Source organism: Pleurodeles waltl, chromosome 10, assembly GCF_031143425.1.
Source record: "Pleurodeles waltl isolate 20211129_DDA chromosome 10, aPleWal1.hap1.20221129, whole genome shotgun sequence".
NCBI lineage: Eukaryota > Metazoa > Chordata > Amphibia > Caudata > Salamandridae > Pleurodeles > Pleurodeles waltl.
In genome coordinates, this window is record NC_090449.1 from 55908259 (window position 1) to 55927745 (window position 19487).

General features: G+C 47.1%; 1 protein-coding gene across 1 annotated transcript in view; it reads right to left on the reverse strand.

Annotated features, from left to right (window-relative positions):
* LOC138261029 (metalloproteinase inhibitor 1-like) overlaps nucleotides 1–19487 on the reverse strand; it is an 87368-nt gene that overhangs the window by 29272 nt on the left and 38609 nt on the right. Inside the window, exon 5 of the mRNA XM_069209644.1 lies at nucleotides 17124–17239. Within this exon, the coding sequence (XP_069065745.1) occupies nucleotides 17124–17239 (116 nt within the window). The remainder of the gene's footprint in view (nucleotides 1–17123; nucleotides 17240–19487) is intronic.

Here is a 19487-nt window from a genome sequence, read left to right on the forward strand (position 1 = left end):
TTCCTGCAGTGCTGCTTCTGCCAGAGTATGAGGGCAAAGACTGGACTTTGTGTGCCTTCCATCTTGTGAAGAAATCTCCAAGGGCTTGATTTAGAGCTTGCCTCCTGTTGTCTGAAGTCTCAGGGACAGCAAAGACTTCTCTCTGCCAGCACCTGGAGTCTCTGGAGAGACTCCTGCTCTGACAAGTGGTGCCCTATCCAGTCCCTGGGCCCTTGAAAGGAAAGCTGGTGGAAATCCAAGGAAATCGACTTCGGACGACTCCGGAGCGACGCCGCTGCTGAATCTGGTAACGCCGCCTACACCCGACGGCGTGACCTTCGCTGGAACGCCACACTCTTCGCAGGCCCGATGCCACAGCAGCCCCGCTGAAGTCCGCGACTCCGTGGAAGTCACTGCACCACGTCGTGACCGACGCCGCTCGAAGTGCACGGATTCAACGTTTCGCACAGACGCTGCGATCCCTGCCTTTGCGCATTGGCTTGTTTTCAGTCTTCACCAAAGGTACTGTACTTGGGGGTCTACACGACTCCGTGTCCGGCGCCGCTGGTGTCGGCTTGTTGGGAACAACTCCGTCACGACGCCGTCTTAACATCTCATTGAAGCATTTTTGTTTCTAAACGCTATTTCTGAGTTTAATCTTTAAAAATTCATAACTTGACTTGTGTATGTCGGATGTTTGTCGTTTTGGTGTTGTTTTGTTTAGATAAATATTTCCTATTTTTCTAAACTGGTGTTGTGTCATTTTGTAGTGTTTTCATTAAGTTACTGTGTGTGTTGGTACAAATACTTTACACCTAGCACTCTGAAGTTAAGCCTACTGCTCTGCCAAGCTACTAAGGGGGTAAGCAGGGGTTAGCTGAGGGTGATTCTCTTTTACCCTGACTAGAGTGAGGGTCCTTGCTTGAACAAGGGGTGACCTGACTGTCAACCAAAGACCCTATTTCTACCATTGGTGATCAGCGGTTGGGATTTGGACATGTATTTGTACTTGACATACGGTAATTAAGTGTACACTACTGTTTGAGTTCAGACCACTACGTGGCCACATACTACTAGTCTTGTGATTTTATTTGTTTTCTATTTGGACTGTTTTTGCTCTGCATTCATTTTTTTTCTCGCTGATTCCTTGATTGACTTTCTTTGGAACTTCATTTTGGAACTTATTTTTCTGCCTTTGGAACTTTACACTTGTTTTTGAATCTTCATCATGTCCCATGCTGGAGATGCATCAGTTGGAGCTGACTTTGACCTTGAGAAATTGGAGAGTTATACCAAAGCTCAGTTAAAGCAGTTCTGTAAAAGTTTTGACTGTCCCATTAAGAGCTCATCCAGGAAGGAGGAGCTGCAAAAGGCGCTGAGGGCCTGGGTGACAGCCAAGAGCACTGAAGGGCACACAGAGGATGAGGGAGATGAGGAGGATGAGGAAGAGTGTTCAGTACACAATGGCACTGTGGGTGGGCCTGTTATGTCCAAGGAGAAGGTCTCCAGGGCAGGTAGCAGTGTCTCATCCAAGGGTCTGACACCTGAGGAGTTACAGAACAGACAGGCAGAAAGGGAGTACCAATTGGAGCAGAGGAGACTAGCCCTTGAGGAGAGGAAGTTAGCGATGGCTCATGAGCTTAGCTTGAGAGAGATGGATCATAGAAGCCAGTCCAGTAGAGATGGTGGCAGCAATCCTACAGTGCAGCCTGAGAGAAGGGTACACATCCCAAAAGACCTTGTGAGGGATTATAAGAGGGAGGATGATATCTACTTGTGGTTCAAGGGTTATGAGTCAGCTCTCCACATGAACCTGGTCCCTGAAGCTCATTGGGGGGAAGCCCTGTGGAAGCATATTGAGGCAGAGGGGAGGGACACACTGACAGCCTTAGGGGATGCTCAGGATCTCACCTACCCTGTCATGAAGGAGGCCTTACTCACCAGGTATGGACTCACCCCTGAGCAGTACAAGGAGAAGTTTAGATCCTACAAGAGAAAGGTCCCAAACATGGTTGGAATGTGTTGATTCTTTTTGCAGGTAACTGGATGGTTGGGTGAAGGGCAGTAAGGTAAACATGTATGAGGGGCTTTATAATTGAATTGCTTGGGAGCACTTGTACAGTTTATGTTTTCCAGAGCTGCGCTAGCACCTCATTGACAGCAAGCTGACTGACCCCAGGAAGCTTGCACAGGAAGCGGACCGCTGGGAGAGCACCAGGGTCCAAAAGAGGTATGTGGGAGACCACGCCAAGGGTGGGCAGGGTCTCTCTCAGAAGAAAGGGGGGGGGGTTTAGGCCAAACAGGGGGAGTTCTCTAAAGGGCCCCAAACTGATTCCCAGGGTAAGGATTCCCAACCCCCCAGTGAAAAGAAGCCATGGTTGTCCAAAGGGAAGCCAGTGGCAGGTGGTCCCCCACGTAAGTGCTATGCATGTGACCAGGTGGGTCATGTGAGGGGGGACCCCAAATGCCCCAAAAGTACACTGGCACCCACTGGTGCACCATCCCAGGGTTTGCCCAGTGTAGCGCTTGGGGAGGAGTTGGTTTCAGGTGGGTGGGAACCAGCAGAAATGACCCTTGTCTCACTAGGGGACAGTGAGATGGTCCAGAGAAACCTAGTGCCTGATAACACTAAGAAGTACAGGCAATGGGTGACCATCAATGGACAGAGGGTGGAGGCTCTGAGAGACGCAGGAGCCAGTGTGACTACAATGAGGAGTCACCTGGTGTCTGAAGAGCAGATTGATCCCCGGGTACTTCACCAAGTAGTTGTGGTAGACAACTCTGAGCGCCTCTGCAGAGTGATGCAGGTTCCCTTTGAATGGGGGGTGGGGGGGTCTCAGGTTCCTGGAAAGTAGCTGTGAGTCCAACCATGCCTGTTGATTGTTTGCTAGGTAACGACCTGGAGGATTCCCCTTGGAAGGAGGTGGAACACAGGTCTCACTTGGAGATGTTGGGTCTGCCTGGGTGGGTATGCGTATCCACCCGGTCTATGGCAGCCAATCAGGGTAATCAAGAACCCCTGGAGCCTGAAACAGTGGTCCAGGGGACTGCCAAGAAGAGGAAGGTTAGTGGGCACGGGAAACAGACCCAAGGTTCCCACGGTCCAGGAGGAGGCAGACACTGAGGGTGAAGCCCCGGAACCTACAGGGGAGCAGGTGGCTGAACTGGGGGAGGTCCCTGAGCTGTCACAGTGGCAGCAGGAAGGGGGACCCACCAGGGAAGCATTCTGCACAATGCAGAAGGAGTGCCCTACCCTTGAGGGGCTGCGGCAGCAGGCTGCAGCCTAGGCGGCTGGCGAGGCGCCAGGTACTCACCTGATATATTGGGAGGATGGCCTCCTGTATAGTGAGCCTAAGGTTCCTGAGTCTGGGTCAGCTCGTATGCTGGTGGTACCCCAGTGCTTCAGGGCCTTCCTACTGGGTTTGGCTCATGATGTGCCTTTGGCAGGATATCTAGGGCAGGACAAGACCTATAAGAGGCTTGTCTCCCACTTTTACTGGCCCTTGATGCACAAGCAGGCAGCTGCTTATTGTAGGTCTTGTCAGACTTGTCAGGCAAGTGGCAAGAGTGGGGGGAAATGCAAAGCTCCCCTCCAACCTTTACCTGTAGTCAGTACTCCCTTTGAAAGGGTAGGGATTGACATTGTGGGGCCTCTGGATCCCAAGACAGCCGACAGCCATGGGCAACAGGTTCATCCTGGTCTTGGTGGACCATGCCACCCGGTACCCAGAAGCCATTCCTCTAAGGACGGTCACTGCCCCTGTGGTGGGACGTGCCTTGATGGGAGTTTTTACCCGCATGGGGTTCCCCAAGGAAGTGGTATCTGATAGAGGTACAAACTTCATATCTACTTATATGAAGTCTCTGTGGAAGGTGTGTGGAGTAACCTACAAGTTCACCACCCCTCACCACCCCCAAAGTAATGGTCTGGTTGAGAGATTCAACCGCACCTTGAAAGGCATGATTCAGGGCCTGTCAGAGCCCTTGAGGCGTAAGTGGGACGTCCTCTTGCCATGCCTTCTGTTCGCTTACAGGGAGGTGCCTCAAAAGGGACTTGGCTTTAGCCCCTTTGAGCTCATCTATGGCCACCCTGTGAGGGGACCGCTCAGTCTGGTGAAGGAGGCTTTGGAGAAAGCTCCTAGTAAACCACCCCAGGATGTATTTAGCTACATGCTGGCACTAAGAAACCATACTGCCCGCTTCAGGAGTGTCGCTCAGGAGAACCTGGAAGCAAGCCAGGAGGATATGAAACGGTGGTACGACCAGAATGCCACTCTGGTTGAGTTTCAGCCTGGACAAAAAGTGTGGGTCATGGCACCAGTGGAGCCTAGGGCTCTTCAAGAAAAGTGGACTGGGCCTTTTGAGGTGGTGGAAAGAAAGAGCAAGGTCACCTATCTGGTAGACTTGCAATCCCCCAGGAACCCTTTGACGGTCCTACATGTCAACCGCCTCAAACCACACTTTGAGCGAACTGAGCTATCCATGCTCCTAGCGACAGATGACGGGATGGTGATGACTGAGCTATCCATGCTCCTAGCGACAGATGACGGGATGGTGGAAGAGAGTGAGCCTCTTCCTGACCTCCTGTCTGCAGGAGAGAAAGATGGGTCTGTGGAGGGAGTGATCCTCTCCCCCTCCTTGACTGAGGAACAGCAGAGGGACTGTTGCCACGTGTTGGGACAGTTCTCCTCGCTGTTTTCCCTGATCCCAGGAGTCACACACCTGTGCACACATGATGTGGACACTGGGGACAGTACACCTGTTAAACACAAGGTTTACAGGGTGACTGACAGGGTCAGGGCTTGCATTAAGGAGGAAGTCTCCAAAATTTTAACCCTAGGGGTCATTGAGCACTCCAGCAGTCCTTGGGCCAGCCCAGTGGTATTGGTCCCAAAGGCTGCTGCTCCTGGTGCCACTCCAGAGCTTAGGTTCTGTGTGGACTACCAGGGTCTCAATGAGGTCAGCAAGACTGACGCACACCCCATCCCCCGAGCTGATGATCTCATTGATCGGTTAGGAGCTGCCAAGTACCTCAGTACGTTTGATTTAACATCTGGGTACTGGCAGATTGCCTTAACTGAGGGGGCAAAGGAGAGGTCAGCATTCTCTACCCCAGATGGGCACTTCCACTTCAATGTGATGCCCTTTGGGATGAAGAATGCCCCTGCCACCTTTCAGAGGTTGGTCAACCAGGTGTTGGCAGGACTGGATGAGTTCAGTGCCTCCTACCTGGATGACATTGCTGTGTTTAGTTCCACATGGGAGGAACACCTGCAATACCTCTGGAGAGTGTTAGAGGCCCTGCAGAAGGCGGGACTCACTATTAAGGCGAGCAAGTGCCAAATAGGGCAGGGCTCTGTGGTGTACTTAGGACACCAGGTGGGGAGTGGCCAGGTGGCACCCCTACAGCCTAAGATTGACACGATTCTGGCTTGGGAGCCTCCCAAGACCCAGACTGAAGTGAGAGCCTTTTTAGGTCTCACAGGATATTACAGGAGGTTTGTTAAGGGATATGGTACCATTGTTCCCCCTTTAAGTGAGTTGACTTCTAAGAAGCAACCCAAGAAGGTGATCTGGACAGAGGCTTGCCAGAACGCTTTTGATGCCCTGAAGGCTGCCATATGCACCTGACTACTCCAAGGAGTTTGTTGTGCAAACAGATGCCTCAGAGCATGGTATTGGAGCAGTACTCTCACAGCTGAATGAAGAGGGCCTAGATCAACCCGTAGCCTTCATTAGCCGGAGGTTACTACCCAGGGAACGTAGGTGGAGTGCCATAGAACGTGAAGCGTTTGCTGTGGTCTGGGCACTGAAGAAGCTAAGACCCTACTTGTTTGGGACTCACTTTCGAGATCAGACTGACCACAGGCCCCTCAGATGGTTAATGCAGATGAGGGGTGAGAATCCAAAACTGTTGAGGTGGTCCATTTCTCTACAGGGGATGGACTTTATGGTGGAACATCGTCCTGGTACAGAGCACGCCAATGCTGATGGTCTGTCCAGGTTCTTCCGCCTTAGTGATGAGAACTCCCACTTTTAGCTGGGGGGGACACGTGTTAGACTTTTCTTCCTTGGCGTGGTCTCCCTTAACTTTTTGCCTCTGTTCCCCAGGTTGTTGATGTGTGCTGGACTCTGATTTTACTGTTTTTGTTACTCTGGGTACTTTACCGCTGCTAACCAGTGCTAAAGTGCAAGTGCTCCTGTTTAAAATGTGTACGTAATTGGTTCTCCATGATTGGCATATTTGTTTTACTGTTAAGTCCCTAGTAAAGTGCACTAGAGGTGCCCAGGGCCTGTAAATCAAATGTTACTAGTGGGCCTGCAGCACTGGTTGTGCCACCCACACAAGTAACCCTGTAATCATGTCTCAGACCTGCCACTACAGTGTCTGTGTGTGTATTTTTACACTGTAAATTCGACTTGGCAAGTGTACCCACTTGCCAGGCCTAACCTTCCCTTTTCTTACATGTAAGGCACCCCTGAGGTAGGCCCTAGGTAGCCCCAAGGGCAGGGTGCAGTGTATGGATAAGGTAGGACATATAGTAATGTGGTTTATCTGTCCTGACAGTGAAATACTGCCAACTTCGTTTTTCACTGTTGCAAGGCCTGTTTCTCTCATAGGATAATATGGGGGCTACCTTTAAATATGATTAAAGCGTAGATTCCCCTAGAGAGTAGATGGACATGTGGAGTTTGGGGTCCCTGAACTCACAATTTAAAAATAAATCTTTTAGTAAAGTTGATTTTGAGATTGCACGTTTGAAAATGCCACTTTTAGAAAGTGAGCATTTTCTTTCTTAAACCATTCTGTGACGCTGCCTTGTTTTTGGATTCCCTGTCTGGATCAGTTTGACAATTGGGTTGTTTTTCACCTCGCACTAGACAGTGACACAAAGGGAGCTGGGGTGTAACCTGCATTTCCTGATTAACCATCTCTGCTAGGAGGGAGAGGTGGAGTGGTCACTCTCATCTGAAAGGACTGTGCCTGCCTCTGACAATGCAGACTCCAACCCCCTGGTGTGTGTCTGAGGCCTTGCCTGGGCAAGGCAGGATTTCACAAGTAGGTGTGAGTCCCCTTTGAAGAAAGGTGACTTCAAAGACTAAAATGGGTATAAGAAGGGCACCCAAATCTACAGACTTTAGAAACACTTCTAGAACCAAGATGAACCTCTGCCTGGAGAAGAGCTGATAGCTGAGGAAGAAGTGCTGCCCTGCCTGTGACTGTGCATTGTGGAGCTTTCCTGCAGTGCTGCTTCTGCCAGAGTAAGAGGGCAAAGGCTGGACTTTGTGTGCCTTCCATCTTGTGAAGAAATCTCCAAGGGCTTGATTTAGAGCTTGCCTCCTGTTGTTTGAAGTCTCAGGGACAGCAAAGACTTCTCTCTGCCAGCACCTGGAGTCTCTGGAGAGACTCCTGCTCTGACAAGTGGTGCCCTATCCAGTCCCTGGGCCCTTGAAAGGAAAGCTGATGGAAATCCAAGGAAATCGACTTCGGACGACTCCGGACCGACGCCACTGCTGAATCCGGTAACACATCCTGCACCCGACGCCGTGACCTTCGCTGGAACGCGACGCTCTTCGCACGCCCAACGCCGCAGCAGCCCCGTTGAAATCCGCGACTCCGTGGAAGTCGCCGCACCACATAGTGTCTGACGCCGCTCGAAGTGCACGGATTCAACGTTTCGCACAGACACCGCGATCCCCGACTTGGCGCATTGGCTTGTTTTCACTCTTCACCAAAGGTACTGTACTTGGGGGTCTACACGACTCCGTGTCCGGCGCCGCTGGTGTCGGCTTGTTGGGAACGACTCCGTCACGACGCCATGTTAACATCTCATCGAAGCATTTTTGTTTCTAAGCGCTATTTCTGAGTTTAATCTTTAAAAATTCATAACTTGACTTGTGTATGTCGGATTTTTGTAGTTTTGGTCTTGTTTTGTTTAGATAAATATTTCCTATTTTTCTAAACCGGTGTTGTGTCATTTTGTAGTGTTTTCATTAAGTTACTGTGTGTGTTGGTACAAATACTTTACACCTAGCACTCTGAAGTTAAGCCTACTGCTCTGCCAAGCTACCAAGGGGGTAAGCAGGGGTTAGCTGAGGGTGATTCTCTTTTACCCTGACTAGAGTGAGGGTCCTTGCTTGAACAGGGGGTAACCTGACTGCCAACCAAAGACCCCATTTTTAACAAGTATGTTTTGCAGGTTTCTCCCATTGACTGGACTGGGCATATATGGTCCGGACTCCAGCAATGGAAATGTACTCATACAAGCAATTTTTTCACATATCGCATGCATATGTGTACATTTCACAATTATTTAGTTAAAATGTACACACTTGCATGAGCACATGAAAAATATTTCTTGAATTACTGACCGTGTCCCGCGCGAATCCCCTGCCATCAGAAGCACCGCTGCCGGGCCATCGGTGACACCTAAATACAGAAGACGAAAGACTGACGACTTCATGGTGTTTTTGGGGCTGTTGCCAAGCAGAAAGGCGGTGAAAGCACCAAACTCGTAATCAGGCCCATACTGTCTCAAACTCGCTGGTATGTCACTCCAGGATCCTCTTAACACACACAGGGGGTCATTCTGACCCCCGCCGGCGGCGGAAGCCGCCCGCCTGGCGGGAACCGCCAGAAGACCGTACCGCGGTCAAAAGACCGCAGCGGTCATTCTGACTTTCCCGCTGGGCTGGCGGGCGACCGCCAAAAGGCCGCCCGCCCAGCGGGAAAGCACCAGCAACGAGGAAGCCGGCTCCGAATGGAGCCGGCGGAGTTGCTGGTGTGCGACGGGTGCAGTTGCACCCGTCGCGATTTTCAGTGTCTGCTAGGCAGACACTGAAAATCAATGTGGGGCCCTGTTAGGGGGCCCCTGCAGTGCCCATGCCATTGGCATGGGCACTGCAGGGGCCCCCAGGGGCCCCACGACACCCGTTCCCGCCAGCCTGGTTCTGTCGGTGAAAACCGCCAGAACCAGGCTGGCGGGAAGGGGGTCGGAATCCCCATGGCGGCGCTGCGTGCAGCGCCGCCGTGGAGGATTCACAGGGGCAGGGGAAAACCGGCTGTAAACCGCCGGTTTCCCTTTTCTGACCGCGGCTTTACCGCCGCGGTCAGAATTGCCCTTGATGCACCGCCAGCCTGTTGGCGGTGCATCCTCCAACCCCGGCCCTGGCGGTCCATGACCGCCAGGGTCGGAATGACCCCCACAATGCCTTCTTTAATGACAGACAATTCATCTTGGACATTTCGGTACTTTTGAAATTCAACTCTCTTTTCATGACTGTGCTGAAATGGTGTTTTTAAGGACATGCAAGTCCTTGTCGACATTTGTAGCAGTGATAATTGGTTCACTGGACAGAGCCACAGACGTGATCTACTTGAATTTGATGAATTCTTCAGCAGTTTACAACAATGAGCTGTGACGTTGTAGAGGTATTTGTGAGAAATAATCAGCAGGGTTTTGATTCTTTCCGGGTTTGTGCACAATCGTATAGTCATACTCTTGTAGACGTAATCCCCACCTTTCAGTGGAAGAGGGCATCTTTGTCTTTGGATTCCTGAAAATGATTACAGTGCCTGGTGGACTGTGACGATCATGAAATGCTTTCCATACAAAAAGCACATGAAAATGTTTGCAGGCCGACACTACAACTAAAATATTTTTTGCCGGCTCGGAATAGGTACCTTCTGGGTTAGTCAAGCTATGAGCGGCATACGTTACGATGTGTCTTCAAGCATTTGGATGCCCATTATGCTGAGCAGGATTGCTCTCACCCCCACCAGGCTTGCATCAACAGTGATCGAAATGTGCAGTTTAGGATCAATGCAAGCCATCTCAGTAGCATTTTCAATTGCATGTTTTATACTTTTGAAGTTGTAGTCACATTCAGTTGACCATCAGAATTGGACATTTTGTTTAGACAGGTCTTGCAATGAGACACTCACTATGACAAAGTCATTAATGTACTATGAACAATTGCTGGCCATGCCCGAGAATGACCATACCATGGTTACATCTTGAGGAGGACTGGTGGCTTTTAGTGCTCGTACTTTATCAGGATCATGAGTCATCCCTCCATCAGAAAATATGTTCCCAAAGAACTTGAGTTTTGTTTTGTGAAATTTACACAGAGCAAATGCTACTCTGAGGTTTGTTAGATGAACATGATTTTGTGCAATATCTCCTGCCCTCTAGTTCTACAGGCCTAGAAACAAGCAGTGATCTCCCACATCCCAAAAGCATGATGGTAACCTTTTTGTACAGAACATCTAGTAAGGTAATAACAGATCGATATTGTATTGCTAAATACTGCCCTATGACTTTATAGGTGATTGGATTTGCCTTTACTGCTCTTTAGGAGTACTAGCAGTGCTTCCTCAGTCTGTTCGCTACTGGAGGTCCTGACATCAGACGTAACCATCTCTCTTTTGCTTCCTTTACTCTATTTTGCCCTATGAGTGACTTAGTAATGAGTGATATTCCTCTTATTGTTTATCGAGTCCCTCCATGCAGAGACTTCAATTCTATCATCAGAGGGGGCCCACATACCAGTATTTGAATGAAACCGCCAGAGCACATTCAATGCTTAGTGTAATGCTCAAGAAATCAGAACACCTCATAAGCAATTAGGGTCAAACTGGCATATGGGGCAACCAGGCAGTGCCTTATGGGCTGGTCTGACAGGTCACTGTGTGAACCCGTTTTTTGGCTATTTGTGGGCATTTTTATAGTCTGCTGGGCTGGTTTTTACTATTGTTTCTCTGATATTGAAACAAACATTGCCTGCAGCAAGCTCAACTCCATTCAGCTTTCCATACCTTGCAAAACACTTATACAGCAAGTTCAAAACAGCCTCAATTTGCAAACTTAGGTCACTTTTAGCTATCCCTGTCACTAATGGTAGAGGCTTTTATTTGGTGCCCGGTCCTATTTTCTATCCCATTCCAACCCTGTACGTAATGAAGAACAATCACAGGAGAAACCCATACTCTTGCACGCATACACACAAATTAATACTAGGCTAAAAATGCCTACCAAAGCACAACTAAAGTATTCAAAAAAGTGATTCTTGGAATATTGGAATTAATCTCAGTCACTGGTAATTACTCAAGGATTCACCCCAGTATATTGGACGGTTCTCGTTGGAGCAGGGTCAAGACTGATTTGGATATGGTTGGGTCCAAACTGAAGTGGCATGGTGTGCAAAATAACAATGGTTTGGGATGCAGCCTGAGTAATTACGAGTAGCTGAGATTAATTCAAGCATTCCACCCATCACTCTTAGTATACTTAAGTGTGTCGTCCAAAGTGGGACAGGTATTCCCAGATGTGGGTCCTGTGCACACTGTGTCACTAGAATCAAGGTACACCTGGCTGATGGGCCCTATTAAGGGTGAAACCAGTCTTAGGTTGCTTGTGTTCTGGTTCAGGGAGGACATGGCCTGGTTGGAATGTTCCTTTTTGGAGCAGGGCCAAGACTGATTTACGTATGGCTGGGCCCACACTGAGGTGACATGGTGTGAAAAATAACAATGGTTTGGGGTGTGGGTTTGAGCAATTACCAGTGACTGAAATTAATTCAAGCATTTCACCTATACATTGTTGGATACTACAGTGTAAGAAAGTCATACTTTTGCCCTGATCACCCCCACTTTTTGACTGATACTGGTAGTTCCTACGCTGACTGTGCTCTGAGCTCTGGTAACCAGACCCAGGGCCAGTGCTCTATTAAAAGAGATATGCAAATTATGCATAATTATAATTGGTTTTGACAGCCTACATATAAGTCCCTAGTATCTAATAGGGCAGAGAGGATAAGATGCCCAGTATATGTAATGCACTCTAGTGTGCATTGCAGCATTGCTGTAGTGCCTGCTGTCATTTAAAAGGTAGTGCTGCTTTGCAGGCTGCTTCTAAAAGTAAATAATATGAACATTCAAATATGGAAATAAAAGTACTTCCAAAGTCTCAAACTACCTTATTTTTACATATGTCAGGCTTAAGGTCTCCCCTAAGTGCCCCAGTGGTCGGGTACATAGTAACTACAAGCGGGGACATTGTAAAAGATGTTTTGTATGCCCTGGCGAGGGAAACCTGCCAATTTAATTTTCCTCACTGAGGTACAGTAGTTCTATAGGCTAACATTGGGAAACATTTTTAAAGTAGAACTATTAATAGAAATAGGCTACAATTTCCATTCTTGGACTCAAAATCCAATATTCTGCCAGTTAGATTTTTTGTTAAGCCAAAATCTATCTCTTCCATTTTCCCCAGGCAGATAGAGCCCCAGTAATGAGATTATCAAGTGGCCTGGTGAGGGAGTGTTTAGGGAAATCACCAATCCAGTGAATGGCTTAGCCATATATTAACTCCAAGGAGGAATTTCCTACACTTTAAATTTTGGAAGAGTAGTGCTTACTGGGATTGATTTTTGCCACACTTCACAGAAAGTGGTTACTCCAGAGGGTGGCACCCTGCACCCCATTCTGTCAAGGTGCTCCCCTTCCTTGCCAGCCCAGGAGCACTGGATAAATATGTGCGAGTTGCTCAGCAACTCAGATCACTGTCTCAACTACAAGGAGAAGAAGGACTGCTCACTGGAACCCTGGTCTGCACCAAAAAGGAATGCACTGTGCATGACTGCACCTGCTGCACACTGAGGAAGTACAGCTCTGAGGCCTCGGCCTGGCTTCAAGACAGGGAAGGAGTGGACTCCCTGACAACAACAGTGTTAGAAATGGGATCTTTGGTAGACAGTCAGGTTACCCCTGTTCAAGCAAGGACCTTCGCTCTAGTCAGGGTAAAAGAGAATCACCCTCAGCTAACCCCTGCTTACCCCCTTTGTAGCTTGGCAGAGCAGTAGGGTAACTTCAGAGTGCTAGGTGTAAAGTATTTGTACCCACACACACAGTAACTTAATGAAAACACTACAAAATGACACAACACAGGTTTAAAAAATAGGAAATATTTATCTGAACAAAACAAGACCGAATCCGGGCAGACCTTGCGTTGTTTTTACACGCCCAGCGGTACTTGAGTCAGAAATCCAGTCGCACGATGATACGAAAACCACGCAGCGTGGGTTGTGCTCTCCCAGCCTCCGTCAGCGATGCTGCGCATCGTTTCTCCTGCTCCGTGTGTCGATTCTTCAGTTGCGTTACCAGCGAGCGTAGATTTTCAGCTGCAGAGCCGGCAGCGAGTCATTTCTTCAACCGCTGATCGGAGTCGCGTTGATCTTTTCCCCACACAGCGCTCTGTACATGGATTTCCTTTTCTTTAGGCTGCCAGCTTCTCCCTTCAGGGTCTCCAGAGACTCCAGGTGCTGGCAGAGAGAAGTCTTTGCTGTCCCTGAGACTTCAAACAACAGGAGGCAAGCTCTAAATCAAGCCCTTGGAGATTTCTTCTCAAGATAGAAGGCACACAAAGTCCAGTCTTTGCCCTCTTACTCTGGCAGAAGCAGCAACTGCAGAATAGCTCCATAAAGCACAGTCACAGGTAGGGCAGCTCTTCTTCCTCAGCTCTTTAGCTCTTCTCCAGGCAGAGGTTTCTCTTGTTTCCAGAAGGGTTTTCTAAAGTCTGCGGTTTTGGGTGCCCTTCTTATACCCAGTTCCTCCTTTGAAGCAGGCCTACTTCAAAGTAAAGTCTCTTTTGAATGTGAAATCCTGCCTTGCCCAGGCCAGGCCCCAGACACTAACCAGGGGGGTTGGAGACTGCATTGTGTGAGGACAGGCACTTCTCTTTCAGGTGTAAGTGACTACTCTTCCCCTCCCTCCTAGCACAGATGGCTCATCAGGATATGCAGACTACACCCCAACTCCCTTTGTGTCAATGTCTAGTGTGAGGTGCAACCAGCCCAACTGTCAAACTGACCCAGACAGGGAATCCACAAACAGGCAGAGTCACAGAAATGGTATAAGCAAGAAAATGCTCACTTTCTAAAAGTGGCATTTTCAAACACACAATCTTAAGATCAACTTTACTAAAAGATGTATTTTTAAATTGTGAGCTCAGAGACCCCAAACTCCACATGTCCATCCACTCCCAAGGAGAATCTACACTTTAATCAGATTTAAAGGTAGCCCCCATGTTAACCTATGATAGGGACAGGCCTTGCAACAGTGAAAAACGAATTTAGCAATATTTCACTGTCAGGCCATATAAAACACATTACTATATATCCTACCTTAACCATACACTGCACCCTGCCCTTGGGGCTACCTAGGGCCTAGTTTAGGGGTGTCTTACATGTAAGAAAAGGGAAGGTTTAGGCCTGGCAAGTGGGCACACTTGCCAAGTCGAATTCACAGTTAGAACTGCACACACAGACACTGCAGAGGCAGGTCTGAGAAATGATTACAGAGCTACTTATGTGGGTGGCACAACCAGTGCTGCAGGCCCACTAGTAGCATTTGAGTTACAGGCCCTGGCACCTCTAGTGCACTTTACCAGGGACTTAACAGTAAATCATATATGCCAATCATGGATAAACCAATTATATACAATTTACACAGGGAGAATATGCACTTTAGCACTGGTTAGCAGTGGTAAAGTGCTCAGAGTTCAAAAGCCAACAGCAACAGGTCAGAAACAATAGGAGGCAGGAGGCAAAAAGATTGGGGATGACCCTGCATAATTGAAAAAGTCCAACAAACAGGTTAAAAGAGCTTTACCTACAACATCCCTACCAAGGAGGACCCAGCTGCTCACCTTCAGCTGGACTTTTGAGGATGCGCCAGGTGCAATCTTAGAAACATAGTCCCAACCTCCAAAGGGCTATCTCAGAGCTTCTAGACTCTTGGATTGGTGGTGTGGACCACTGGAAATCCAAAGGAGGACTTCTGGAAGGAGATCCAAAAATTTGGAGAAGGTTGGAGAACTCCAGAAGGTGACCGGCCTATCGACGAGAGTCAAGCCCCCGTCAATGAACTGCGACCTGGCCTGAGCTTTTCACAATCCACTAGACTGCCAGGAGGTGACCGGGAACCCACGCTGAGCCAAACCGAAGATATTGCATAGAATCCCGGCTTGACGAGGAGCCTAGCCGGACGAGGAGAGAAAAAGCCTCCAGAAAAACAACTAAGTTTGAAGGTAAAAGTTTGATAGAGGCTTCCCATTCAGTGTATCCGAGTAGGGCTCCATCGCAGTCAGCCTCAAATTGCGACTTGGTCCCAGTCAAGTGCGACCAGGTGTCCCTGGTCGTGCCATTGGTTTTTAAGCATAGGAAAGCAAGGAAAGCAAATATTTGTATTTATTCTTTAAAAATTCATATCTCCGGTTCCTTAGATTGGATTTTAGTTGTTTTGATGTCATTTTAAATATAAAAATCTTTCCTATTTTCATAAAGTGGTGTTGGATTTGTATTGTGTGTTGTGTTTTGCTTATCTAATGTATTGGTGTCTTCTAAGTTAAGGCTGTCTGCTCGTTGTCAGCTACCAGGGTTTGAGGAAGGTATTCATTTACAGAGTCCTTGACTGGACCTTACAATGTGATTGTGGCCTTATTACTTATTACTAATGACAAGTCCCTACCTATCACTACTAATAACTCACTTCTCAACATTCAGTGTGTCATGCTAAGTGGTAAAGGTCTGCCCAGACTTGGGTGCCGAGCACACTGTGTCACTGGAACAAGCGATACCTCGCTGGTGAGCCCCAATGAGGGCGAAACCGGTCCTAGGCTCCTTGTGTTCTGATTCGGGAATGACAAGACATAGCAGTTTGAGTTGGACGGTTCCTATTGGAGCAGGGGCAAGACTGATTTACAAATGGCTGGGTCCCAAGTGAGGTTGCATAATGTGCAAAATAACGATGGATTGGTGTTTGCTCCAAGTAATTACCAGTGGCTGAGATTAATTCAAGCAGGCTTATTAAAAAGGCATTTTGCTAGAGGTATTATTCATTTTCCTAATAAGGTAGCTGAACATGTGATGGGTGGTAAAGACCAAAGATACTCCATGTCATTATATGGTTTAGATCTACACAGTGTATAATGGAATAATATGTGTCCGTAAACTCCCCTCTGTTGCCTTTTTATGATATACATTGCCTATATCCTTTTCTTTTTTTCTACACTGCTGCCTTCAGCCCTTTGAGTTCACGAGGGCCACAGAAGACAAATCCCCTTTACTCTGATGATTTTATACTCTTCTTAAAAGCCATGCTAACAGAAATTAACATACACTAGGGGGAAAGGGCTACTAAGTACAAATTGATTATGCAATTGGCAAAAGATACAACTGAATATCTGATCTGTCTATGTATATATATGCTGCTCTCTGGTAAAACAGATCAGAGTCCTCTAGATAGAACATTCAACATTAGATCAATTACCGGGCTACCCTGCATTGTTTTAAAGGCTCTTTTAATAATATTGGTTGTTTTTCATGAAACTTTTCAGTGTAGAATTAAGCCAATTGCCTATAATAAAACAATGATTGTTCGAGAATTACTAATTGATACATGTATAGTTCATAAATTCTCTCGTTATTTTAGTGGCTTTCCATAATTTATAATTAATATCTCATTATTTTAACTGTACACGTTTAACTTCTAACTGGAGTTTTTATAACTTTGTAATCAAATTGATATAAATCTATATGGTAAAGTAGTAGTAACACAAGGCAGCTATTCTGAACTACCTCTAAGTCACATTCAGTACGTCCACGTGCCATTCAGTACCTCCGTATGACATGCAGTACCTCCACGTGCCATTCAGTACCTCCGTATGACATGCAGTACCTCCACGTGTCATTCAGTACCTCCATGTGACATGCAGTACCTCCACGTGCCATTCAGTACCTCCAAGTGACTTACAGGCCCTCAAGGCCCTCTTCTCTTAAATGACATCCCGAACTGTTTGGCAACTCGTTTGTTTTTTTAAAGTTTGATAGAATTGAGATATTGTTCTTGCAATATATCTGTTTGTTTTCTAGTCTAGTTGATAAAGTTGTACATACAGATCCTTCTTTCACAAGCCCCTCGCCTAGTAAAACTTTGGTACAGGTCTATGAGACTTCCGGAGGACATAGAAGTTGATAAAAATAATGTTTTTTCCAATTCCCTCCTAGCTCTTTGCTGTGCCGCTGGTAAGTGATAACTCCTTATTCATCAAGCATTGAAGCATCAGGGCTCGAAGGTTACTCACTTTGCAGTCACAGTTGTATGCACCTTCGAACCCACTTTTCTGAGCCTCAGGTAACTGACTCCAAAGCACAATGTAGTTGCAGTGGATCACCTCCAGGCGGCCATTCATCATGTTACCTGTCAGTGAAGTGATAAAGAAAAGGCACTGATTAACTCTTGTTACATCACAATATATTATGTTCATGACTTTGGAAAAAGTAATTGCTGGGCAAATCTTGAACTGCATCAGTTATGCATTTGTGGTTTTCCCTCCAGCTTCTCTTCCCACTGGCCTGACTCCTTTTTATTTTTGCCCGCAAGCTTCATTTTTCTTACATTTTCCACAGGGGTTGCCTCAGTTGAAAATATGCCAGAACTTCAGTGTGACAGAAAATGATTCAGGGTGTGAATTGTTTATATAGCCTGCGGTATTCCTGAATATTTATCATGGCTCCAGTTCTCATGGAACAATGTTGGCTTTATGGGATCAAACCACATACCCCGTAGCCACACCATGTTATTTATCCTTGACTCTGAATACACTTCCTGATCCTAAGGCGTAACACATGCTCCATAATTTGTGGTTTGAATCTGGCTTCCAGAAATGATTGATTCAATTTCAGTACATATGAATTCACCAACCACCTTAAATTTACCTAGCTTGCCAGACTCATTTGTCCCTCCCAGCATGTCAGACAAACGCCACTGGAGTGCAACCCAGCCCTTCTCCATAGGGGAGGCAAAGGAGCCACAGCAGAATGTTTCCAGAGGGTAGGGCCAGTGCTTAACATGAGTCAGTGGTTTCTGGTGCTCTGCACTGGCACCTAATTGTCAACACTGGCACTTAGGACAGTCTGCCACACGGGGGCACAAAAACAGATTTTTATTAATTCAATATACAATAAAATGACTAATACCTGCTTCTAAAGACATTCTTTTAGCTTTGTGGACCCGGAATAGTCCACATTGTCACACTGGTAGGGTGTGATGGCCAGTGACATTCTTTTAGCTTTGTGGACCCGGAATAGTCCACATTGTCACACTGGTAGGGTGTGATGGCGGTGGTTGTGTCATTTCTGACTTTGGCAGCGCTGGCAATGGCAATGGGTGGTGCAAGCTGCAGTGACCTCCTGACCAGGGCCCTAGCACTTCATTTTTTACACATTCAGCACTTGGTTGGCACTCGGTTGGCCTGATCACTGCTGGGAACGCCAGCTTCTATGCCACCCTCCACACTGAAAGTCACCCAGCCTCCTGAGTAGGGTACCATCTAGGTGTGGGAGCGTGAATTTGAAGATGCTGCAGAAGAGATTCAGAGTGAATGCATTCATTCTATGATGTGGTGGAGAGTTTACTTGACGGAATTGAGATTGGAGGCATCCTTTAATATGGAATAACGTAGAAGGAACCCTTGAGAGACTACACATCAGAAAGCTGCAGTGTTTTAATTAGATCTTGTTCCTTCTTCGTCAACTCTCATAGAGAACAATGGCAACACCTTTGATGTGTGAAATATGTCTCTATTCTTCTTAATGTTCTTGGTGGCATAACCATTCCAAGATACCCATTAGAGTTCTATCCTATCATTTATGCTTCAGCCCTTTGCCTCCTTTCTTATCATCTCAAAGTTAATTTCTAGGATCAAGAGAGAAATAATAAACGAAAATACAATCACATTTGTTTACCATAAAAACAACTCTTATTTGTGTTTCTATTTACAGAACCCGAAAAGGGGTGTTGTCTTTCGTGCACAGAAGCTTTAGTCTGGCCAAGCACACACATCCCTCCACTCCCAATCGCATGCCTGTGAGCACCTAAACATTTTAGCTGTGAATTATCAAAAATGTCATAAAGACTTGTTTCCCCCCACCTCACTGTGCAGTCATTTCTAAAACCATTCTTCTTAATTTCTGAAGTAATCATAATCCCTTCTTCACAAATAGTTTATTCATTTAGCAGTAATCTTCTGAAGTAGCCTAATTACTTATCTGTAATCTTCATTAATCCGAGTTCAAGACTTGCAGGTCAGTCCTCACAGAATGAGGATGAGCCCTCAGCCCCAAAAGCGCTAATTAATTTACTTGCCTTCTATTAAATTCCAGCAAATAAAAGTTTTTACTTTTCCAAACTGCTACTTATCTCCTTCCTGCTCCTCTGACTATGAATCTTTTCAGCCAGTAGCCAGCACAGAATACATGCCAAGCATTGGCACAATGGAAGTGGTCGGAGGAGCCACCGGGGAAGTAGGGGCATCCTGTCCTGTGATGATGAAAGGCCTTGGAGTCAGAGCAGTTGAATATCTTCGTAAGAGGTGCCAGTGTTTCGCCAATATTTCCCAGAGCTGCCAATGGTTAGTATTACATTCTCTGATCGATATCGGGCTGTT